General features: G+C 39.8%; 1 protein-coding gene across 3 annotated transcripts in view; it reads left to right on the forward strand.

The window, feature by feature from the left end:
- NPR3 (natriuretic peptide receptor 3) overlaps positions 1 to 22,068 on the forward strand; it is a 62,384-nt gene that overhangs the window by 17,818 nt on the left and 22,498 nt on the right. For all 3 annotated transcript variants that reach the window (XM_037798996.1, XM_037798994.1, XM_037798995.1), the window contains exon 3: positions 1,698 to 1,864. In XM_037798996.1, the coding sequence (XP_037654924.1) occupies positions 1,698 to 1,864 (167 nt within the window). The remainder of the gene's footprint in view (positions 1 to 1,697; positions 1,865 to 22,068) is intronic.

The following is a 22,068-nucleotide window of genomic DNA, read 5'->3' on the forward strand; positions in this document are numbered from 1 at the left end:
CCTTAATGAATTCTGTCCTCAGCTCTGTCTTATTTTATCTTTTAATGGTACCCTGGCACATGGTAAGCAATTACCAGATGGTTGCTGTTATTAGGATTATGACCCTATAGATGCCTCCACAAACAAATTCTTTGTCTCTGCCTTTTCTTGTGCTCCCGACTGAGGTTCCCAGCTGCCTCCTGGGGGTCACACACATTTGCCTCTTTGCCTGTGCTGTGGGCTCCACCCCTTCTCATCCCATTAGAATCCTTTTTACACGTTTAGGCTCACATGAAGCCCTTCCCCAGGTTGGAGTGCATTGCTTCTTTCTCTGAGTTGGTGTTGTTTCTTTGTACTCTCGTAGTAACTTGTTAATTCTACCCTGTAATAACTTCAGTTGTTTACGTATCAGTCTTTAAACCCTCTCTCTCAAAGTGGTTAAGACTGTTCAAGACATTCATGACGTCCACTGTGGCTATCACAGAACCTCGCACGTAATACATGGTCAATCCATGTCTGTCTGATTCAGTCTATGATAGAAACTCCCAAGTCCCCAGACGCCTATTTAACTTTTTCTGCAAGTGTAGCGTGGGCACTTCATGGCTCAGGCTGCACGCTCTGGAGACATCCCCAGGCTCAGCCTTTGGGGTCGAAGGTCCTGTCCTGGACTGAGGCTTGGGGAGAACAAATGAGTTTGGTGTTGGACTCTGGCAGATTGAATTTCTGGTTGTATTTCCAGAGATATTTGGGAATCATAATGATAACTTATAGAAAAAACAGGCTTTTTTGGTTAAAAGTTAGAGGTCCGCATTTCCTTTTTGGGTCCTGCAGGCCACATGTTTTCTCAAAAATTATATAATGGTAATAGAGGGAAGAGTGATCATTCTTATCTGTATAGTTTACATTTGCTTCTGTGAAAGGGAGAATTATGAAGCCGTGGGGTACTCAGATTTTCAATGCCTTGGTTTCCCCATCTGTAAACTGAGAGGATAATAGTACCCACATCATGGGGTCTTGTGCTTGAGAAATACTAGCTTTTATTGCTATTATAATATATGTGCTCAATAAATGTCTGCGATTTTTATTTCATTACTATTGATGTGCTTCTGTACATTGTCCAGTGAATAATTTTTAGGAGGTTGCCTGTCCTAGAGAGATGTGAATCCTCAAAGTTCACTTAAGCTGCTTTTCCCCTTGAAGAGATTTAAGAAATGTCAATAGTCCAAGACATTTTTTTCTAACAGCACCAACTTTATAACACTTGCGTGTATCCATTGTAATGCATAGCTGTAACCTGTGATTCCACAGCTCCGGAATATCAGGTTTATTATACCACAGTAACAACTTGGTTCACATCTATAGCTGGTGGATTGTAGGTGTTAGAACGTGTGAATGGCAAGGAGGAAAAACTTACTTTTTACTCCTAGTGCTGCAGTTCTGGGGGGCTGAACCTTGCAATTACACGGTTATTAAAAGGCAGTTACCTCAATGGAGCTTTTCTTTCCCTGTTACACGTCAAAGTAGCATGTGTCCAAAGGGCCGCCTTCTCCTCTAATGAGCTCTATGTGTATTTGACCATACCAGGGGCAAAGTTATGACAATACCTGTTGCTGTGGCTGCAGAAGTAGCATGTTAGGGACGCACCACAGTCGAAAAGGGAGAATGGCCCCTTTATGTTGACTGGCTTGGAATTATAAATATTTTCATTTCTCCCGTAGGAGATGGCTCGTGGAAGAGAGGAGACAAACATGACTTTGAAGCGAAGCAGGCCTACTCATCCCTCCAAACAGTCACTCTACTGAGGACAGTGAAACCCGAGTTTGAGAAGTTTTCCATGGAGGTGAAAAGTTCTGTTGAGAAACAAGGGCTCAATGAGGAGGATTACGTAAGTGCTTGATTATGAGCCTAGACCTTCAGCATCCTGGAAACAGTCTTCTCATTAAATCAGAGGTGACAAAGTGTCCCATTCTGAGCCATTCAGAAATTCCTAGGTTTGCATCTGAATGTCACTGTTGCCTTCTGTTTGTTTTTTTTCTGGCTGGTTCCCCGCCCCCCCCCCCCCCCCCACAGTTACACTTTTCCAACTGTTGCAGGAAGGAAAATTGCTTTTTATAGGTCCATGTGTTAATGCTGAGCCAACATCTGTATACTTCTACCCACCTATTCAGCTTGGAGGGTGGTGGGGGGAAGATGGATGAAAGAGTGCCAATGTTTTGCATGCCTAATTTTCCCAAAGCGTGGTGGCAGATGATATTTTGGGTTGTAGAAGGCTCTTTTTTTGGCAGTCGGTCTGTGCTCCATGGCTAGTCTCCTCCTCTCTCTTGTGGGCACTGTTGTTGCCCCCTTCAGCTGCGAGCTGCTTCCTGCTCAAATGTTCCAGGCTTTTCCAATCCATTGGTGCTGTGGTTGCCAGCACGTTTCTAAGAGTGCACTGGAGTCAGAAGCTTAGCAGGCCAAGGATGTTTCCTGTAGTGGAAGCAGCTGACCACGCCTCACCTAGCCTGTTTTTCCACCCTGAGTCACTTCTCACTCCTGCAGATCCTTTCCCGGGAGAGCACGAGCAGGGGGCCCCTTGGGCTGATTGGGTAGGTGTGCTGGTTTTCCAAGCTGTTCCCTCCACAGCGTCCAAAACAGAGAAGGGCATCCCTCAATGACAGGGATGTGGCTTGGGTAGTCTTTGCCCAAGTTGAATAATGACCAACTTCATAAGAGATGGTCACTTCCAAACAGGGCCTCGCCCAGGTTCTTTACTCGAAGTACCACAGATGAGTGGCGCTGGCCACAGGCAGACTTGCCTGCAGGGCCTGGATCCAGCACTTCCCAGCTAAGTGATCGTCAGCCATTACTCAGTCTCCCTGATGCAGGGGGGCACTGTTGGGGGGGATTACAGATAATCTGTTGGAAGCATTTGGTGGTATCCCTGTCATAAATTTGGAATCCAGTAAATGGTACCGCTTTTGTACTATTGTTATATGATTATACCTGTCTTTTTAGGAATTTGCTGTCAAATAACATCCCAAGGGTATCATAAACATATTAATTAACATTTTTGATGTTTTATATATAAAATACCCATTGTTTAGAATACTCTGTCATTTTGAATCAGTGCTGTTCCTATAATGTGAGCCATAAATGTTTCTAGTAGCCACATTAAAAAGGTAAAAGAAGAAACACAGGTAAAATTAATTTTAAGAATATATTTTATTAGTGCTATTTATTAATACTATCATTTCAACATTTAATCAATGTAAAAATTATTAATGAGATTTTGTATTTTTTTTTGGTACCAAGTCTTTGAAATCTAGTGTGTATTCTACTCTTACAGCATGTCTCAATTCAGAGTAACCACACTTCAAGTTCTCAATGACCACAGGTAACTAACTAGTGACTACCGTATTGGACAGTGTTGTTCTGAATTTTGGAAGAAGTAGGGTTTCTGCAACAGATCCCAAGTTGAAGGAAACTTATGATAATGTTGTCACTAGCCCAATCCTTTGCCTCAGGAGTCTGAAAGAACATACAAGGCACTGAGGTCCAGTAGTGCTCCTGAGGGGCCTATACCAATGTTGGAAACACTGAAGTCTTTTACATGTATTATTTTACTTTATTAGTTTAAGATTAATTTTATGGTTTAAAAACTCTACAGTGGTGTCATTTTGTCTGGCCTTCTCCCTGGGGTTGTTGAAGTCCAACTATTTCAGCACAGGTTGGGCATAAGCTGGCTTCCCAACACATGACTGGATCAATTTTCTTGGTCATCAGTTATTCTCTCTTAAGAATACTAAATCTTACTTTAATAGTAGTCTAAGCAAAATCTCACTGGGAAATTATACCACAAAGATACATAATACATTTCAAACCAAATAGTGCTTTGGAGATTATTTGCAGCCATGGCTTATAATATCGCTTCTCTCTGATGGTGAGATCATTGAAATGGACTTTGTAGATAAATATAAATAAATGTAAATAAATACAAATTATAATTTTATGTAGAAATTAGAGCTTGCTGTAACAACTTAATCCCCTTCTGAGGATGTATCCATCTTTCATGGTTATGTGTGTTTCAGTTAGGCAATTTTGAGTGCCAGGTACAGACTTTATCAGGTGAGTTTAGAGAGATATGAGAATCACAGGACAAGGACCCTGGTCCAGAGCCTCACAGATGCTAGATCCAGATCCGATACAGCAGGATGCTTCAAGAGCTGCAAGTGTTTGTGGGCTTCACTCCAAGGCTCAGCTCTTTTCTAGGTCTGTCTGATTTTCTTATTTCTGCTGATGGGTTGTCTCATCTGCTTACTAAGAACTTGAGTCCATGTGGACCATCATGGTCTCTTCAGCCTCTGCTGTCGATCTCAATACAGCAACTTTGGTGAAACTCACTTATTAGTTCTAAAATTTAATTATTGCCTAAGATTTGTCATGCATTTTCTAAACAATCACCTGACCTGTGAATAATGACAGCTTTGTTTCTTTTCAGTTCTTGTACTTTTCATTCATTAATTAATTGAGTAATTTTGCACTGGGCAGGATTCCAGTACAATATTGAATATAAGCAATGGTAATGGGCAATCTTGCCTTGTTCTTAACTTTAACATGGAAAGAATCTAACATTTCACCATTTAAATATGATGTTTGCTGTGGGTTTTTTGGGAGTGAGTCTTTATTAGATTATGGAATTTCCCTTTTATTTCTTGTGTGCAGAGGCCCCCCCACCCCTTTTTGGCAAAGTAACACCTTTTAGTAGGCCAACTGAAACAAAAACAGCCTTACAAGCATCAAGGTCTCTATAATGTAGGTTAAGGGCAGGCTTTGGACACAGATTTTTATTGGAGGCAAAACAGATTGTGTATCCCCAATTGTACTTCATAGGTAGTATCTGGAACCACATTCATCAGACAGCACACATTGTCAGCAGCCTTGGAAAGCTTATTTCTCAAAATGCAAAAGTGAAACTTTTAAATTTTTACAAGGCTATACTGAAGCATTGGAAGGATGCAGTGGCAGTGATGTTTTTAGTAAAATTATTATTCTATATTTTTAACTTATCACATTTTGATGGATTCATGAAATTTTGTTTTCATGAAATTGATCTTCTCCCATCTCCGTCTCCTTCTTTTGCCCGCTCTCTTTTTTGTTAATTGAAAATTTTAGAGATAATTGCAGATTTACATGCAGTTTTAAGATATAATTTGGAGAAATCGCTTGTATACTTTGCATAGTTTATCCCATTGGTACCATTTTGGAAAATGACGGTATAATATCAAAACCAGGATATTGAAATTGATGCAATCCACTGATCTGACTCAGATATCCTTAGTTTTACTTATACTCACGTGTGTGTTAAGATCTATACAATTTTATCTCATGTGTTGGTTCAGATGTTGAATTTCACCAAAGTGTTTTTTCTATATTTATTGAGATAATAAGGTGGTTTCCCTTTAATGTGTTATAATGTGGTGATTGGTATTGCTAGAGTTTTCTAACTTTAACCATCTGTGAACTCCTAGAATATCTCTGACCTCTTTCTGCCTCAAGACTTGAGTGTCTCTATTTCCCAATTCATATTTGGAGACTACATAACTCTTATCATGCTTTGCATAAGTTAAGCTTTTCAGGTTGAGTCTTCACAAAGGCTGCTGTCAGCCAATGGATTAGCTTCCCTTGGGTCAAGTGCCCACTCTTGTTTCACTCGACTCTGCTGGGGGGTTGAGTGGGTACATGTGTGTGGTGTGATAGATGATTGAGTTGACTGGGGCACCCTATCACTGGGGCTTTGGGTGTTGCGTACGTCATAGTTGTCTAGTGATTATTAGTACACGTGTCTTATGATAGTGTCTCCACCATTCTACAGATAGTATAATACTATTTTATAAAGTACATTTGTCCTCTTACTTGTAACACTGGTAGAAGCCCATTCCATTTGGATACATCATGTTTTAAAGGGGCCAATGGCTGCAATTGGAGCAGTATAGCCTAGTGGCTAAGTATGCAGGCTGGAGATTTCACAGACCTGGCTCTGCTCTGACGTTCTTGGGCATGTTTCTGAAATTTGGTGCCTTAGTCAACTAACTATAAAATGGGGATAATAATTATAACTGACAAGGTTTTGAAGTAATTCAAGAATTGTGTATTTAACCCAAGCAGTTAAGTATTCAATGGCTGGGAGCTGGTTCTCTCACTATTATTTCTTACCCCCAGGCTGATGTATACAACACTTCTGTGTGCCTAATGCCTCTAATACTCCTATTTGTCCTTCAGAGCTTAACTCAAATACCACTTTCTCAGCACAGACTTCCCAGAACCCCCAGACCATCTCCTGGTGCTCTGCTCTTTTCCATCACAGCATTTCTCTTGGGCTGTAATCACATACCTTTGTGTGGGATTTTCTAACTAACGTCTGTCTCCTCCACCAGGCTCTAAATTCTGTAAGAGTGTGAACTCTGTTTTTTTCTACTCCCTATTGAATCCCCTTATTATATGCTTGGCACATAGGAAGCAATCAATAAAAGTGAGTTATTATTGTTATGTGAATTATTGTTGTTAATATTGAATGGGAAGGACATCTGATCCAGCCCCCTCCCTGAACAGTAGTGGAAACTGAGGCTCAAGGAGGTGAGGTAACTAGTATATTATAGTCAGTTCAACCAATTCCTGTATCTAGACCTCTTCAGGAACACAGAACCCGATGTTTGGCTTCACCTGTCCTGTGGGAGATGGTGTTGAGCATGTCCCAATGGAGTTCTGAAGACCATTTGGTTTTGGATGCTCTGTGTGGTGGCTAAGCTGAGATTAGACGCATCCCCTGACTCCCGGTTCAGGGACTTTCTTTTTCCACTACATCAGTCCAACCCTTTGAATAACAATGTGCCCAACATGGGGGTGCACCCAGGACCCTAAGATTAAGTGTCTCACTCTCTGCTAGTGAGGCTGGCAGGCAACACAGGCTGAAGGATTTCCTTTCTTTCCCTACATCCTGCCTGCCCAAATACACACTTTATTAGGTGTCAGTTTCTCTTATGCTTTCACAGACTTGACAGCCTTTGTCCAGGGCCCTGTCTCTTCTTCATCGGCAGTGACCTGTTCTGTTTTGTTTTTTTTTTTTTGTCTTTTTGTTTTTGTTTTTTTTTCCCCTTTTTTTCTGAAGAGTAAACCGTCATTTCCTTGATCATCAGATGCTGTTTATTGAGTGCCCCAGGGAGCCTGGCCGTGATCTCGGTCCTGGACAATTCAGTGATCCCATCTGGGGTGGGATCCTCAGCACCTGAAAATACTTAGGCAGGTATACAGATGTCCATGGCTGTGAGCTCTGGGGAGCTTGCAACAGCTGCATTCCTGTACCAGCAGGGACGTAAGGCCCCATGCACCTTAGTGTGAAGTGCTCGGACACACTGATGCTACTAACAGAAGCCTGGACAATCTATTTTGTAGGGGACCAAATGTGGCACACATGTGAAACTCATGTTCCGAGAGAAATGAAATCGAGTGGAGTCGGCTCACGTATTTCTTCTTTAGTAGGAGACTTCTTTCTATGAGTTCTTTGTCCTTTTAAGTGGGTAAGGGTTTCTTGACCAAAGACGCATTAACTCTTTATAGTTATTTACAAAATTTTGTTTATGTGTCTGTTTCTGGCTAGAGGTGCCATAGCCCCTCATAGCAAAAACTTAAGAACCATTGAACTATCGAACTGAATCAGCATACCATTTGCTCAGGAATTGTCCTGAGCCCTGTTTATTCACATGGATAGGATATAACATTGAGCATTTAGGGTTGCATTGAAAATTTACTCCCCTGGAAGAAACTGAAGAAATGCTTAAATGCTCTAATATTACCTTATCTTAGATTCTAAAAACATTAGATTTATATCTGAGATGAAAGAGATATTGATTCATTTATTCCTTCAGTCTTCCTGGTTTAGGGAGTCAGCGCAGTGTTTTCACATTGTGTCTTTAAGAGGTAGATTTAAATTTGTCCCTGCTACTATTTCTCAAGTTAGACTGAACCAACCTTGGAGACATCTCTTCCCTTCTGGCCTTTCTGTCTTCTAGACCTTTCAGTAAATCCCATTCTTGGGCTTGACCCCTTCTCCCTATTGTATGTGGCATTTCTGAGGTCCACTCACTGGCCCTTTAACCCTGGCTCTGCTCTTGAGTGAAGCTCACCTTGTTTCCCTGATGGTATTTAAATTAAAATAAATGGCTTTCTAGATTGGAAGGACATGATGCAATGAATGAAAAAAGATCACATTGAATTAAAGTAAATTCTTAGTACTATAAGTCTAATAGACAAACCTGAGTCCCATGATTTGCTCTTCCCCCCTTCTGACTCCCATTCCTTAGAGACAATAGTCATTAACATTTTTTGTCTGCTGCTTCTTCTGCTTCCCTCTTTATTTTTAAAATAACTTATTTATATAGCTACTTTTGTTATTAAAAATTTGGTATTATGTTTTGATTTTTTACAGTGAACAAAGTTTTAACTCTTTTACATACACTCTTTCTATGCCAGAGAAATGAATTTTTATAATACAGTTTTGGTTAAAGATACATGCAAAAAATAACATTTGAAGAAAAGCAAAAAAAAAAAAAAAATTCATTTTCAGAGATTTTATTATGATGACCATGTAAATATTATTTACAACTGAACCATGTCTGATTACATTTTCTTTCCATTGTAGCTTTTTGTTTTCTCTGGAGTGAATAATTAATTGCGTTGGCTTTTTATTTGCTTTCATGTAGTTCTCACTATTTCATTCTCATTCCTTCAGTCAAGCAGCTAATCATATTAATTTTGGGGGGAAGCTCTTTGTCTTCCTGCTTAAATTTAGAGTAGTTGTTGCCTTCAACATCAACCTGGGAATTTCCCTCAATTCTCTTCTTTTTGGATCCCTTTTTTCTAGGATAACAGATTTTTCTTCTTCTGTCTTGAATATCACCTTAATTTCGGAGGAGACAAAGGGCATGAGTGGAAAATCTTTTGAGACATTGCACATCAGGAAACATCTTGTTTTTTTTCCCCTTCTTATATTTAATTGATAATGTAGCTGGGTATAAAATTTTGGTTTGAAGATTATTTCCCTCAAAATTTTGATGTCATTGCTCTATTGTTTTGTAGTTTTTAGTGTTGCCATTCTGATACACTATCTTTTCACTGTCACTTTCTTTTCTTCTATCTCTAGAAGCTTTTAATATTTTCTTCTTACTCCTGATTGTATCAGTAATTCCACAGAAGGAATTTAAAAGGAGGAACTAATTTTAAGGCATTGGAAGAGTTGAAATGTGAAATGGAACAGTGAGGCAAGCCAGAAATTAGCAAAAGTAAAAATCTGTTACTTTCTTTAGAGCTGTGTATGCAGGTATCACACATTTGTGAAACAAGTTTTTTTTTTTTTATTTTTAATTATTCGTCTACCTTTTGCATTACCTATTTCTTCCAAGTCCCCGTTTTTCCCCTTGTTAACTTTACACTCTTTCTCTTTCATATTAGAAGCTTTCCTTAAAATTTTGGCAATCCTTAGCTGTCTGTTTATATTTAAGGGTGAATTTTAAAGAGCTCTCCAGAAGCTCTGTGAGTAAGGATGGGACTTACCTAGTGGAGGACTTTAAATGGCTGTAGGGTAATAAGGTGTTTAGGTAGTTTTTTCAAAGGCGGACTCCAAACATAATCATCTCTAGGATGTTTCTCTTCAAATTCCACTGAAGAGTTATGCTTCAATGGCTTTTTTGAGGGTCTTGAGGCTGACCGACATTCTGGTAGCCCAACAAGGGGGGTCTCACCATTAGGATTTCGGATGTCTCACTTAAACTTCATTTTCCATTTTGTGTGTCATCCAATCTCCAGCTGTGCCTGGTATCCTCCTGTTCAGATCTCTGTGCCTCAAGATCTTTAGAAAATAAATCTTCAGTCTGCCTCCTGGCTGGGAAGAGGCATTTTCATCTTTGTGTGAGGTTGGGGAAGGGAACCTGCCTTTTAAGTGCTCCTCATACAAGCTTTCAAATAATCCCATTTTCAACCTTACAATATCCCCACCTCCTGAAGTAATAGTGTCTCCAATTCTACAGCCTCTCACTGTGAAACTGTGAATAGCTTTGCTTCCCACTGGATTTCCCTGTCACTCGCCTGTGAACCCTGAGTCTGTTACCCCTTTCCAGCTTCCAAAATTTTGTTGATATTTCTCATCATTTCCTTCCTCTGCTCTTTCGTCTTCTGAGTTTACACCTCAAGAAATACCCTTATTGTTGTTTTAGTGGGGATTTTGGAGGGTATATAAATGACTGTGATTTGCTGGAAATCTCTTCTGGATTGTTGAATCTTAGTACTAGGCATCTGTCCAAAGATGGCAGTGCCATCTTTTCTTTGGAGGGATTATCTTCTTATATTCAAAGTAAGGAAAGGAGGGAGAAAGAGGGAAAAAGGGAGAGAGTAAGAGCAAGAGCACGTGAGAGAGAGTGTGTGTGAGAGAGAGAGTGCAAGCATATTTTTTTGGGTGTGCTAAATGCTCTAGCTTCTTTAAAAATTCCCATTTGGTTCCAGTTTTCCTTGTGTTTACTACTTTACCTTGACTTTCTACCAGCCCAATGCTTACTTTCTTACCCTCAGAATCAAGCCCATTTTCTGTGACTGGTTAGAAACAATTGACACAAGCAATGTACAGTAACAGTAATACATATTTACCTTTATTGTACAGGCTTGTCATACTGGCATATGAAGACCATTTCTTTTATTTATTCCAGGGGTAAACTGTTTCCTCTAATATGACTCTTATGCCATCTTCGTTTTAAAAATGATTCTTTTGTACATATATAGGCAAATCATCTAGGAAACCTGCTACCAGCATAAAAAGGATTTTAGGTTTTAAAATAGATTTTTTAAAAAGTCAAGTTTTGACTCAGTTTTAAGGTTAAAAAATGGGGCATTTACATAAAAGAATTGGAGTAGTTTTTTGTGTGTGTGTTTGGGCAGATTATTTGTAATTAATTACTATGCAGTGGTAGCAATTTACACCCTTTCTAGAATCTGTTAGGACTCTAAAATTGTAAAATAATATACTTTAGAAAAAAGGTGAAAAAATTTTGAGGACATAAACTTGTTAAGAGGATGTAAACTTGTCAGTAGGCCCGCAATGTGTGGCCCAGTTACCTTCCGAGGTAGCAGAGAGCAAGACCATCTCCTCTGAATTGGTTCCATCCTCTAATAGGCTGCCACTGGTGGTGCAGACAGCATCATTTTACTTCAGGGCAAACCAGCTGAGCAAGCAGCTGTAGGACTAGAATAGTGGACTGCTGCTGGGAGAGCCCTTGGCCAGTTCTCTTTATTTCTTAGGGCCTCTACGGTTGGAAAAGCAGAGAATGGGCCAGCACCTCAAGGGGCTTTTCCATTTCCAGGTTTCTGTTATTACCTGTTAAAAGTGTTTTTCTGATTTTGGTCTCAATCTCAATATAGAGGCTGTGTTTCTTTGTTATTATCTGATTATAGAATTTACTTGTCCTTTATTAAAAAATCACTGTGTAACAATCATCACAGCCCACCCTCACCTCCACTCCCCCACCCCGCTTCCATTTTAGGAGAATAGTATTACAATAAAATATTCTCTTGTGTGAGAAAAGTCTTTTGGAAAATACAAAGGACCAGCTTTTCTTCAGCTCCAAACTAGCTGCCACCATTCCATGACATGTAACTGTTGGTGCATGCAAAACCCACCTTTGTGTACACAAATTAAGTAATTGCAATGTTCTGTGTCCAATTTGCATTTGCAAAGATACAGCCGCAAGTGTAGTTTTGCAAACACAAAATTAAAACCTAGTTTTTAAGAGTGGATCAGAAATGTTGTAGTATTTCTCCAATTAATTTCAGAGATGGCTTTTTTTTTTTGGCTAAAGAAAAGTGTTTTGGTTATAAAGAATGTGTAGAGTTCGTTTTTTTTTTTTTTTTTAATGAAATAGTGCTGCATCCTTAGTATTTTAGCTTTCAAATTAAGTTTCATACTTCTTAATGCAACCTCTGTCCTGGACTTGGGTTAGAATTTGGTAAATACTGTTTTTATTTCTAACCAGATATTTTGAGCAGGGGTTGATTTTATAACCTTGATATTTGCTCGTTTGAGGTTAGCAGGCCACCCATAGCTTGTTTTTTTCTCCCTGTTTAAAAGTTGAAAATTTAACTAATTAAGCAAATAGCCCAGCAGTGTCTGAGGCATAGCAGTATTGTTACAGAGTTGGGATACAGAGTTTGGGGCCCTCCCTCTCTCACAAGTTTCTCCCAGGCCGGGGAGCTGGCGATTTGTCTTGCCAAGGTATTTAAACAGAGACAGGGCTTAATAAATAATTGTTTAGATAGGCCAGCCATTACATTTTGGAAAGTCCAAAATATTGGAAAAACAGGCACTCTGATTTCCTTACGTGAGGGAAGGGCCAGCAGTAAAACTGTCTACACCAGCTTGTATTTTGACACTAGTTTTGCACAGAAGCTGTGTGGGAGGTGACAATGGAAAAGTTATCAGATCACCAATAAAATCTTGGCCAGACCTTTCACCCCTTCTTGTCTTACATAATATGATTCAATTTGAACTGTATACTCTCACTGAAATTTTTAGATGTTAGCTATTCATTAAAGTTAGTGAAAGAAAAAGAAAAAAAAATGCAGCCGATGGATGCAAGCTGTATTTACTCCACTTCTGGTGGGATTATGCACAGGCAGGCTTTTGTGTCTGTTAGAGCTGCATGAGAATGGAAGGAGGCTTCCCCCCTGCCCCCTCCAGGCCCCCTCCACTACCCACCCCGCCTTTCTTTAAAGTCAGCCAGGGAGTAATTTGTCCAAATGAAAAGGCCCTTTCAGGCACTGAAGGGCTTTGCTAATTGTATTTGAAAGAATAAAAGCTAACCACAAGTTGGCTTTTAATAACAGAAAAATAATGAGTTCACATGCCAACATATTAATAAGATTAGTTTTATTAGTAAAATATAATCAGGAGGCCAAGGCACTGCGAGAGGAATGGCTTATGAAAAGTTATTTGTTTTCTCTAGTTGAAGAAGCATCAATTGATTCAAAATATATTTGAATAAAAATGTACCAAAATCTAAAGAATACATCACTTTCATTTTCCTGAAGTAAAAGGGAAAATTGCTCTACAATTGTTTATTCTTTTAACTTTGAATTAACTTTAGTTGTGCTAAATTAAAATAGAAATATTCTAATATGTGGGCATCTCTTGATTAAACTGTTTTTGGTTTGATCATAGAAGATTAAGTATCCATTTGCTCATGATTTCCATATATTGGCAGGTGTGTATTTATTAATTGCAAAAATGTTATTGAACTGGTGTAATCTGACAATATTTGGCAAAGAACCACAGTACCTAAGAAAAGGACTTTTCTAAGCAATAGGTTTCATTTTGACTTTGGGAAGAACAATCACTGTATTTTTTTCTTCCATTATGTGTGGTGATGTAATTTCAGTTAGAAAGAAATATTGTAATAATGGTGGCAATATACCCAAATATGCATGACTAAAATAGCAATGCAGTGTGGAACTATGTTTCGCAATTGAAAGGCTAAATTGGTTTACTTTTATTTTGTTTCTTTTTTTTCCTTCCTTGTATTGTCACTCTATAGAATAGAAGGGTACTTTAGCTCCTTTATGCAAATTCTTCACAATTGAAACACTACTTAAATTCTTTTTGAATAGTCAGATCACTTAAAATATGGGCTTTAGATACAACCATTACCAGGTCAGCTTGCAGAAGGAATCTGCCTCATCTCTTAGAATTATATCCATTAGTATAAGTGAAGGGGCCCCGGGCAAACCTATAGAGGATGAAAGCGTTTTTCTCTTTTTCTCTGTCTTTCTCATCCCTTCCAATACCTCTGTGCTCCCAGGGCCTGCCAATACCCGTCTGTTTCCACTTGACGAGGAATTCATTTACACAGAAATATTAAGGGTTCAGTAGAACAGTAGTACCGGGATATTGCATTTAAAGGAGAAACCTGGAAAAGGAAGGCATAAGGTGGCATATTTCCATCAGGTGGCGATACAAGAGTGGATTTATTCTTTCTACGGTGAACTGGGATCATGAAATGTGCCTTTAATTGGGCTACCCAATAGCTAGAGCAATGCGTTGCCTTCAGAATGTAAACACCCTTTCTTGGAGTTTGCATTTTACTGATGGCGTAACAGCAGAAGTGCTCTGCATTTTACATGGTTTGACAGAATCCAGACGGGAATAGCCATATAGTCGGCTCCCAGCTTGGAAGAAGGGAGGTGGACAGGCCACAGTCGGGCTTCCTGGGCCACTCCTCTAACAGAGAGCTCTGGTCCTCGATGCTGACAGCAGCCCCAGGTTTTTAAAGTCTCTGAGAGCAGTTCTGGTTCATTAGGCCCTGGCTGTTGATGCTGCTATCCATGTGGATGGACGTGGCAGAAAAGCTCAGTAAATATTAATTAATGGGCATTGAAACAATCGATGACCCCAGGACATGCTGCCTTGTGTGCCAGCAACTTTAATCTGTTAAATGGAGAAAACCACACTGAGTTGCTCTTGGAAGTTATGCAAAATGATTGTAAAGAGGTTTTATAAGCTTAAGTGTCTTGGGTGATGGTGTCCAAAGAAAACAGCAGCCAAGAGCAGAACATCCTTGTGGCCTACAAGCAGTGTGTCATTTTAAATGACATCCTTTCTGAGGTCCAGCCAATTGTTAAAAGAGAGGAGCTGGAATAATATATTGCTGGGGAGTCAACCCCCTTCCCCATTACGAAATTTGAAAGTAGCTCATGCTGTAGGAGATTATTTTGGATTAGTCTTTAATCTTGTGATTTTTTTTTTCCTGGAGTGAACTTGCTTCATTTTGTAAAGATCTAAAAATCTTGCCCCAAAGGCTGTGAAGATAGGGAGGAGGTGAGCAGAGTGTGTGTGTGTGTGTGTGTGTGTGTGTGTGTGTATTTGTATAATAAACAGTTTGATGATTGACCCAAATTTGGGGACCTTTATTAATTATTTCTTCTATTCAGTTATCTCTGTGTGGTATAATTGCTATATTACTGAAGTCAAATTGCTGGGTTTCTATGTAGTCATTAATGATTTCAAAGAGATTTCTTTATTAGTAAACAGTCCTACATCAGATTGGCATTCCAATTTACTGTGCCACCCAAATTATTTTCATCTCAGTGTTAGGCCTTTTTCTCTTTTTCTCTGGTCAGTGATGACGTGTATTAATGGTAACTGTATGTCAAGGATTCCTTTGATTGGACTGATTTCACGTATGGCTCATTTTCCCTCCAACACTCATATATTTTTGTTGACCATTTGGACCCTGTGTGTCATCATGCATGTGGTTAAACCTGAAGTTGGTTATTGATTGAGCCAGTATATACACCATCATGCACTTACTGAGCCCGTCCTTTGGGCAGGACATGTGCTACTAGGTGCTATGGGGACAAGCCAGCGCCTGTGCTAGGTGGCTCTTGAAGGATAGACAAAAATAGATAGGTAGAGATGGGCCTCCTAAGTGAGGCAAATACAGGGAATCCAAAAGTTAGACACGTTTAGGGAATAGCGAGAAACATGCTTGAAGGGTGAGATTTTGTAGAGGAGTCGTTTGGAAAAGTCTCTTTCATTTTTGAAGTTTGCTCTTCCCATGCCTGCTCAAATACCACTGTATCCAAATTCTCTACCCACATGGCTGTGTCCTTCTTAGTCTCCTTTGAGGACTTTTCTATTCTACTTGCTGAACAAATACTGGTTTTTCCCAAAGTTCTTCTCTTGGCTTTTTTCCCTAATTAAACACTCATTCTGGGCAGCACATCCACTCCCTGGGCAGGATGTTCATCTCTATGTGGATAACACCTAAATTTGTGTCTCCAACCTCAAACTCCCTCCTGAATGGCAGACCACACTTGCAGTTTCCTGCTGGGCTCCTCTTCCTGGTGGACGGGTGTCTCCAGGCCTTCAGCCCCTTACTGGGGCCGCTCCATTCAGAGCTATGCTGGATCAAGCCTAGAGGAGTCAGGCAGGATGGAAGTCTGAGCTCAGAGAGCTTGCTCTGCGCATATAAGGGAGTGGGAAGGATACGAGGTTGCAGTAAAAAAAAAAAGATAGAGATTTTCCAAGGATTTTGACAGTAGAGCGGTTCCAAGTGGTGACAAAGTCTAGGGTCTTGCTATTCAAAGAGTGGTCTATGAACTGGCTGCATCAGCATCACCTGGGAGATTTCAGAAATGAGGAGTTTCTGCCCCTTCCCCCGACAGACCTCTGAATCAGAATCTGGATTTGAACAAGGTCCCCAGGTGAACTGTATGCACATTAAGTCTGAGAAGCATTTGTTGAGGTCATGTGCGTGAGACTGAGTTGCTGAAATTGAATAAAGATGAATTTTATCGTAATCATGGTGGTCAAGGGACTAGGGTGGTGAATGAATGGATAATGCACAGGGACATTGAAATTGTCCAGTAGGAATCTTTTCATGTGCTTATTGGCCACTTCACTTTTGTTACCTATCTGCTGAAGTATTTTGTCGATTTTTAAATTGGGTTATTTGTCTTTATGTTATTGATTTTAAAGAGCTATTTTTTTAGTAATATTTTGGATATAAGCAGATGTGTATAGTGAATATTTTCTCCCAATCTTTCAGTTGGTCTTTTAGATTTTTAATGGTGCTTTTTGATGAGGAGTGTTTTTTTTTTAATGAAGTCAATTTTTTTCTATGTCTAATACTTTTTTTGTGTTTTCTTTAAGAAAAATTTGCCAACTCCCAAGTGTCAAAGATATTCTCCTGCTTTTTTCTAGAGCTTTATAGTTTTAGCTTTTATGTTTACATCAATAACCCATCTCAAATTAATTTTAGTATATGATGTGGGGTAGGGTCAAGTTTTAATTTTTCCCCATATGTTTTTCCATTTGTTCTAGCATCATGTGTTGAAAAGACTTTGTTTTTTCTCATTGAATTGCTCAAGCACTGTGGTCAAAATTTAAATGACTGTGTAAGTATGGTTTTCTTATACAAATTCTATGTTGTCTTGAATGCTGTAGCTTTATAGTGAGTCTTAAAATCTGGTAATGTGAGTCCCATAATTTGTTCTTCTGTTTCAAGAGAGTTTGCCCATTCTAAATTCTTTCCTTTTCCAATATAAATTTAGAATCATCTAAATTTCTACAAAAAAGCTTCCTGGAATTTTTGATTGGTATTGTATTGAATCTGTAGACATATTTTGGGGGAAATTGATATCTTAAAAATATCGAGTCTTCCAATCCATAAACACAGTGTATCTTTTGTCTTAGTTTGCCAGGGCTGTTATAACAACTACCATGTAATGGTTTGGCTTAAACAATAGAAAATTATTGTCTGATGGTTTTGTAGCATAGAAATCCAAAATCACGATCCTGACAGACTTTGCTTTCTCTGGGAGGCATTCTGGTGGTGACTTGCTGGTAATCCTTGGTGTTTCTTGGTTTGCATCTCTGCCTCTGATACATGGTGGTCTGTCCCCTTGGTCTCTTCCTATGGCTTTCTCTGACCTCTGGCTCTACCGACTGTCTGTATCTGAATTTCCTCTGCCTGTGTGGACTCTGGCCTTATGGTTTAAGGCCCATCCTGATTCAGTTTGGCCTCATCTAAATAGGGCCTTTGAAGGTCCTATTCACAAATGAGTCCACATCTTAACTAATAATGTCTTAACAACTTCAAAGGTCCTGTTTACAAATGGGTTTCACCCCACAGGAATGCGGATTAAGGCTTGAACATGTCTTTATGGGGGGCATAATTCAATCCCCTACATCTCTCCATTTCTTTGGGTCTTCTTTAATTTCCCTCAACAATGTTGTGTGGTTTTATTTGTAATGGTCTTGTACATCTTTGATTAAATTTTTTTCTAATATTATATTATTTGATGCAATTTTAAATGGAATTCAAATAATTCATTTTTCAATTACTTGTTGACAGTATATAGAAATACAATTGATTTTTGCATATTGACCTTGTATCATTTCTATTCTTTAGACTGAATATTCACTACTGATACAACTACAAGATCACTGACTCTTTGGCTGTCTCCAGTCTGTTTTTAAGCCTATGCAGTGAATTTTTTTCCCAGTATTGTACTTTTCAGTTCTAGTAGTTCCATTTGTCTTTTTTTATAGTTTCCATTTCTCTGCTGAGATTCCCCATACGGCCCCTTTTTGTTTGGACTATCTTTTTCTCTAAGATATGAACATATTTGAAATAGTCCCTTTGAAGTCCTTATTTGTTAATTTCAACATTTGGATCCTTTCAGGGCCTCTCTATTCACTATTTTTTATATTCTGACTATAGATCACATTTTCCTTCTCCTCACCTCTGCATGTCTGGTGATGTTTTTATTTTATATGGGATGTTGTAGATGGTATTTTACAGATACACTGTATTCACTTATGTTCCTCTGAGGACTGTTAGTTTTTGTCCTAGTAGGTAGCTAAATTACTGACTGACCACTTTGAACTTCTGGAAGCTTACCTTTACAATTTCTTAAGGGTGGTTCTGTTTTGTTTTTGCTTTTAGGGTTAATCTTTAGTTTTGGGACATAATCTTTACTCAGTGTGGCCAGTATAGGGAAAACCTGAGGTATTTACCACTTTTCTTTAACTCTAAATTCAAACTCCAAACTCTGTTCCCTGCAGAGGGCAGAAATTCAAATGTTTCGCAGCTTTTTCAGCCTTGCAGCTATTGCTTTCTACTGGGCAATTTGTTGTCTTCCCCTGTGCATGTAGCGTTTAGGGCTCAACCAAGGATAGCAGAAGTTTAAATACAAATTTGGGTGCTCCTTTCTCTGTGACTTTGTCCTTTCCAGGATTTACTTCTTCAATTTCTGGCCACTCTGGCAACTCTGAACTCCATCATTCGATCCCTAAACCCAAGAAACCCATGACCTTCTGCTTGGGTTCTAGCTGCCCCATGACTTCTGGACAAGGGGATACCCTCGGGATAAAGCTATATACATTTAGTTCTCATTTTGTGTGGTCCCTTCTTTCAAGGGTCAAATCTCTTCCAGCTTCTGCCTGAATTTGGTCACTTTCTCAAGCCTTCAAATAATCCTTTTAATTTTTTTCCTGAGTATATAATTGTTGTCTCTGGGAGAGTTAATCTGATATGAACTACTCTGCCACTACTGGAACTCCCTTTTTGAAAAAACATAACCATAATACCATTATTGTACCTGAAAGATGCCGATAATTTCTTAATTTCATCAGTAAAACAGCCAGTGTTCAAAATGTCAGGAATTAAGTTTCTTGTAAGGGAGATAATACTGAGTTTTGTTTCTTTTTTGGGGGGGTAGGGGGGTAGCAAACTTGGAAAACATTTCTTAAAAAAAAAAGTTGATTTAAAAATCATTTTTTGTTTTCATTCATTGTTAAAAATTATAGTTTCAGTATGAGCATCCCTGGATTGTTAAAACCAAGAGGGCTTTTCTTTAGCAGTAGCTGTTGGACCCATTTTATGGCAATCTCAAAGAAATAAGGGGAAAAGCCCTTTCAGCAACTCAAATAGGTGTATAGCCTCTTAATTTCGTCATGGGAGAATCCCTTTTATCCTCCCTCTGAACCTGTTACCTCTAATTTAGGTACGGCTCTAACAAGCCTTGTGATTTCTTGCCCCAGCTTATGGAGCATTAGTGGTGGGAAGTGAGAAAGAGGCACGGCCTGCTGGAGTTGGCACAGTGGGAGGCGTGGGAGTGACAGGTGAGAGGGATGTCAAATCAAGTGAGAGCATTCTGTGCTAGGTGCAAGGCTGGGTCCCAGGAAAACAAAGATACCTAAGATACGGCTTGTGCCACTAAGAAGCTTGTGCGGACAGGTAGAAAGTGCAAAATGGACTGGCAGATGTAAAAATGGACATTTGTACTAGGGGTGTTGGTGCAAGAAAGAGGAAAGTGGGTGGTTAATGCATGACTTCAGCTAGAACAATTTTGAGCTGCTCACAGAGGGTTGATATATCAACCAGGGTTTTGGGAGGAAATAGATGACACACCAAAAGGAAATGAGAGAGAATTTAATAAAGGAGCTATTTACAAAGGCATGCGTGGGGGTTCAAGGAAACCAACAAGGGATGATGCAGAACCCGGGGCCTGCAGAATTGGGAAGCTGTTACACCTCGTAGACCAGAAGGAGCAAGAGGAGGGGGAGGTTTCCAGAGCCTGCAAGCCCGGTGGCAGTTGGGGAGACACATCTGTGGCATCTGGTGGGTGCAGTCCCCGCCAACCTGGCTTTTCTCCTTCTGCCCTCTCCTCTCCTGCTGGTGTTTCCCGTTGGCAGAACCCACCCAGAGGGCGAGGGGACGCAGTTGACGCTGTCCACATATGTCAGCCTCCCAGGGAGCAGAGCCAGCTGGAGAAGAGTGGAAGGTGGATCAGGAGGGAGTAACCTGAGAATAACCAGCAGAGTTGAGTGGGAGTTTGCTTTGGATGAGACCAGGCCCGTGGGGAGGGCATTCTAAGCCCGGCAGCTAATGTGTAAAGTTACCTCATGGCATGCTCAGAGAATCCAAGGGGGTTTGTGAGGAGCAGGAGACAGAGTTCATTTGGGGGAATGGCTGAACAGAGAGCACTGTTTGCCATCCTGAAGCATTGGGACATAATTCTTTAACTGTTGAGATCCCTGGAGGTTGATGAAGACACACAGAAGACACACAGCCAAAGGAGGGAAGCAGTTCAGGAAGGGGTGCGGGTCCCAGCTCATGTTCTGTCACCGTGTTAGAAGAGAGAACATCTATAAGAAAATGCAGTCCTGGAGTTGACCTTGTGTAAAGAGCACAGTTCACGCTTCAGTAACGATGGAGGCAGCTGGACTGTTCATTGTTGTAGCTTTCCAATAGAGAGAATCCCAATAAGTTAATATCACTCAGCACTTTCTAGTCCCTTGGCAGGAATGTACAGGGTTCATTTCAGAAACATTTCCATTCAAGGTGTTTATATTATTGAAATGTTTGGATACTTAGAGAAAAAGCATTTAAGAATCTGGAAAATTTGCTTATGTGAAACCTCCTTTTGCCCTGACAAGGCTGGGTAAATGATGCTTTGCTATATTGTTATTATTGTTATTGATATTATTATTATTATTATTATTATGGTCATCAAGAATCAGTACAGATTCAAGATCCTCCAAAACGAAAGCCATTGTACTTCATATTGAGTGCTAGTTAGAAAACATGTAATTAGTAGATCTTTCATTACCTGGTTTGGCTTCTGATGTGCATGAAGCAGACTGGTCTCTGAAGTAAAACACCACCTTCACGTCCAGCTTGTTTAGATGCTCCTTTGGCATAATAGGCATTTTTAATTTTCACCCATAGCCGGGGCAAGGTCAACGCTAGCTGAATCTAGGACTTACCAGAAATCCTGATTTATTTGGATCTGACTGAGTCATCCTGTATTGGCTGCTGGTACAGGTAAAAATTTGGTTAAGAGAAGAGGGAAAATTAGCTTGTTGCATCATGACTGCCTCCTCCTTCCATCTCTGCCCTCCTGATCCCTCTCTAGGTGGGGGTTCTTTCCCTCCCTTTCCTTGACAAGCTGATGTGGGTTAGCTGCTGTCATAGAGACTGAGGGAAAAGTAACTCCCTTCTCTCCAGTGATTTTGTGCTGTGCCTCCTGGAGCTGTTTCTTTCCTCCTTGCCCTTTCTCAGGCTTTTCTTTGTGGTACTAAGATTTTTTTTTTATACTTAGCTTTTTTTTTTTTTCCTTTGGTGAACTATCAGTCGTCTCTCCAGCCTACATATTCAACTTGTAGAGCTACCGAAGCCAATTAAAACATAAACTAGAGCATAAAGTTAGTTTCCTGTATGACCTTGTGGAACATTACCTCATGGGCTAAATGTTTTAATGAAGCAAGCCTGGTTTAGACCCCTAAATAAGAATTTCCCCACCTAGTGTTTTCTGGAGTTTTGGCCCCATCCACTGACCAAGATCTCTTCTTCCGTTTAGGATGTTAGTCTCTCTCATAGGATAATATCAGTACTCATCTATGGTTTTGTTAAGTACTAAGTGCAGCAGACCTTGTTAAGTGTGCACAGCTCCTAGCACATAGTAGATGGTCAGTAAAAGTTAGCTATTATAATTGGTACCCAGCAGTAA

This window comes from Choloepus didactylus, chromosome 11 (genome assembly GCF_015220235.1).
Source record: "Choloepus didactylus isolate mChoDid1 chromosome 11, mChoDid1.pri, whole genome shotgun sequence".
Classification (NCBI taxonomy): domain Eukaryota; kingdom Metazoa; phylum Chordata; class Mammalia; order Pilosa; family Megalonychidae; genus Choloepus; species Choloepus didactylus.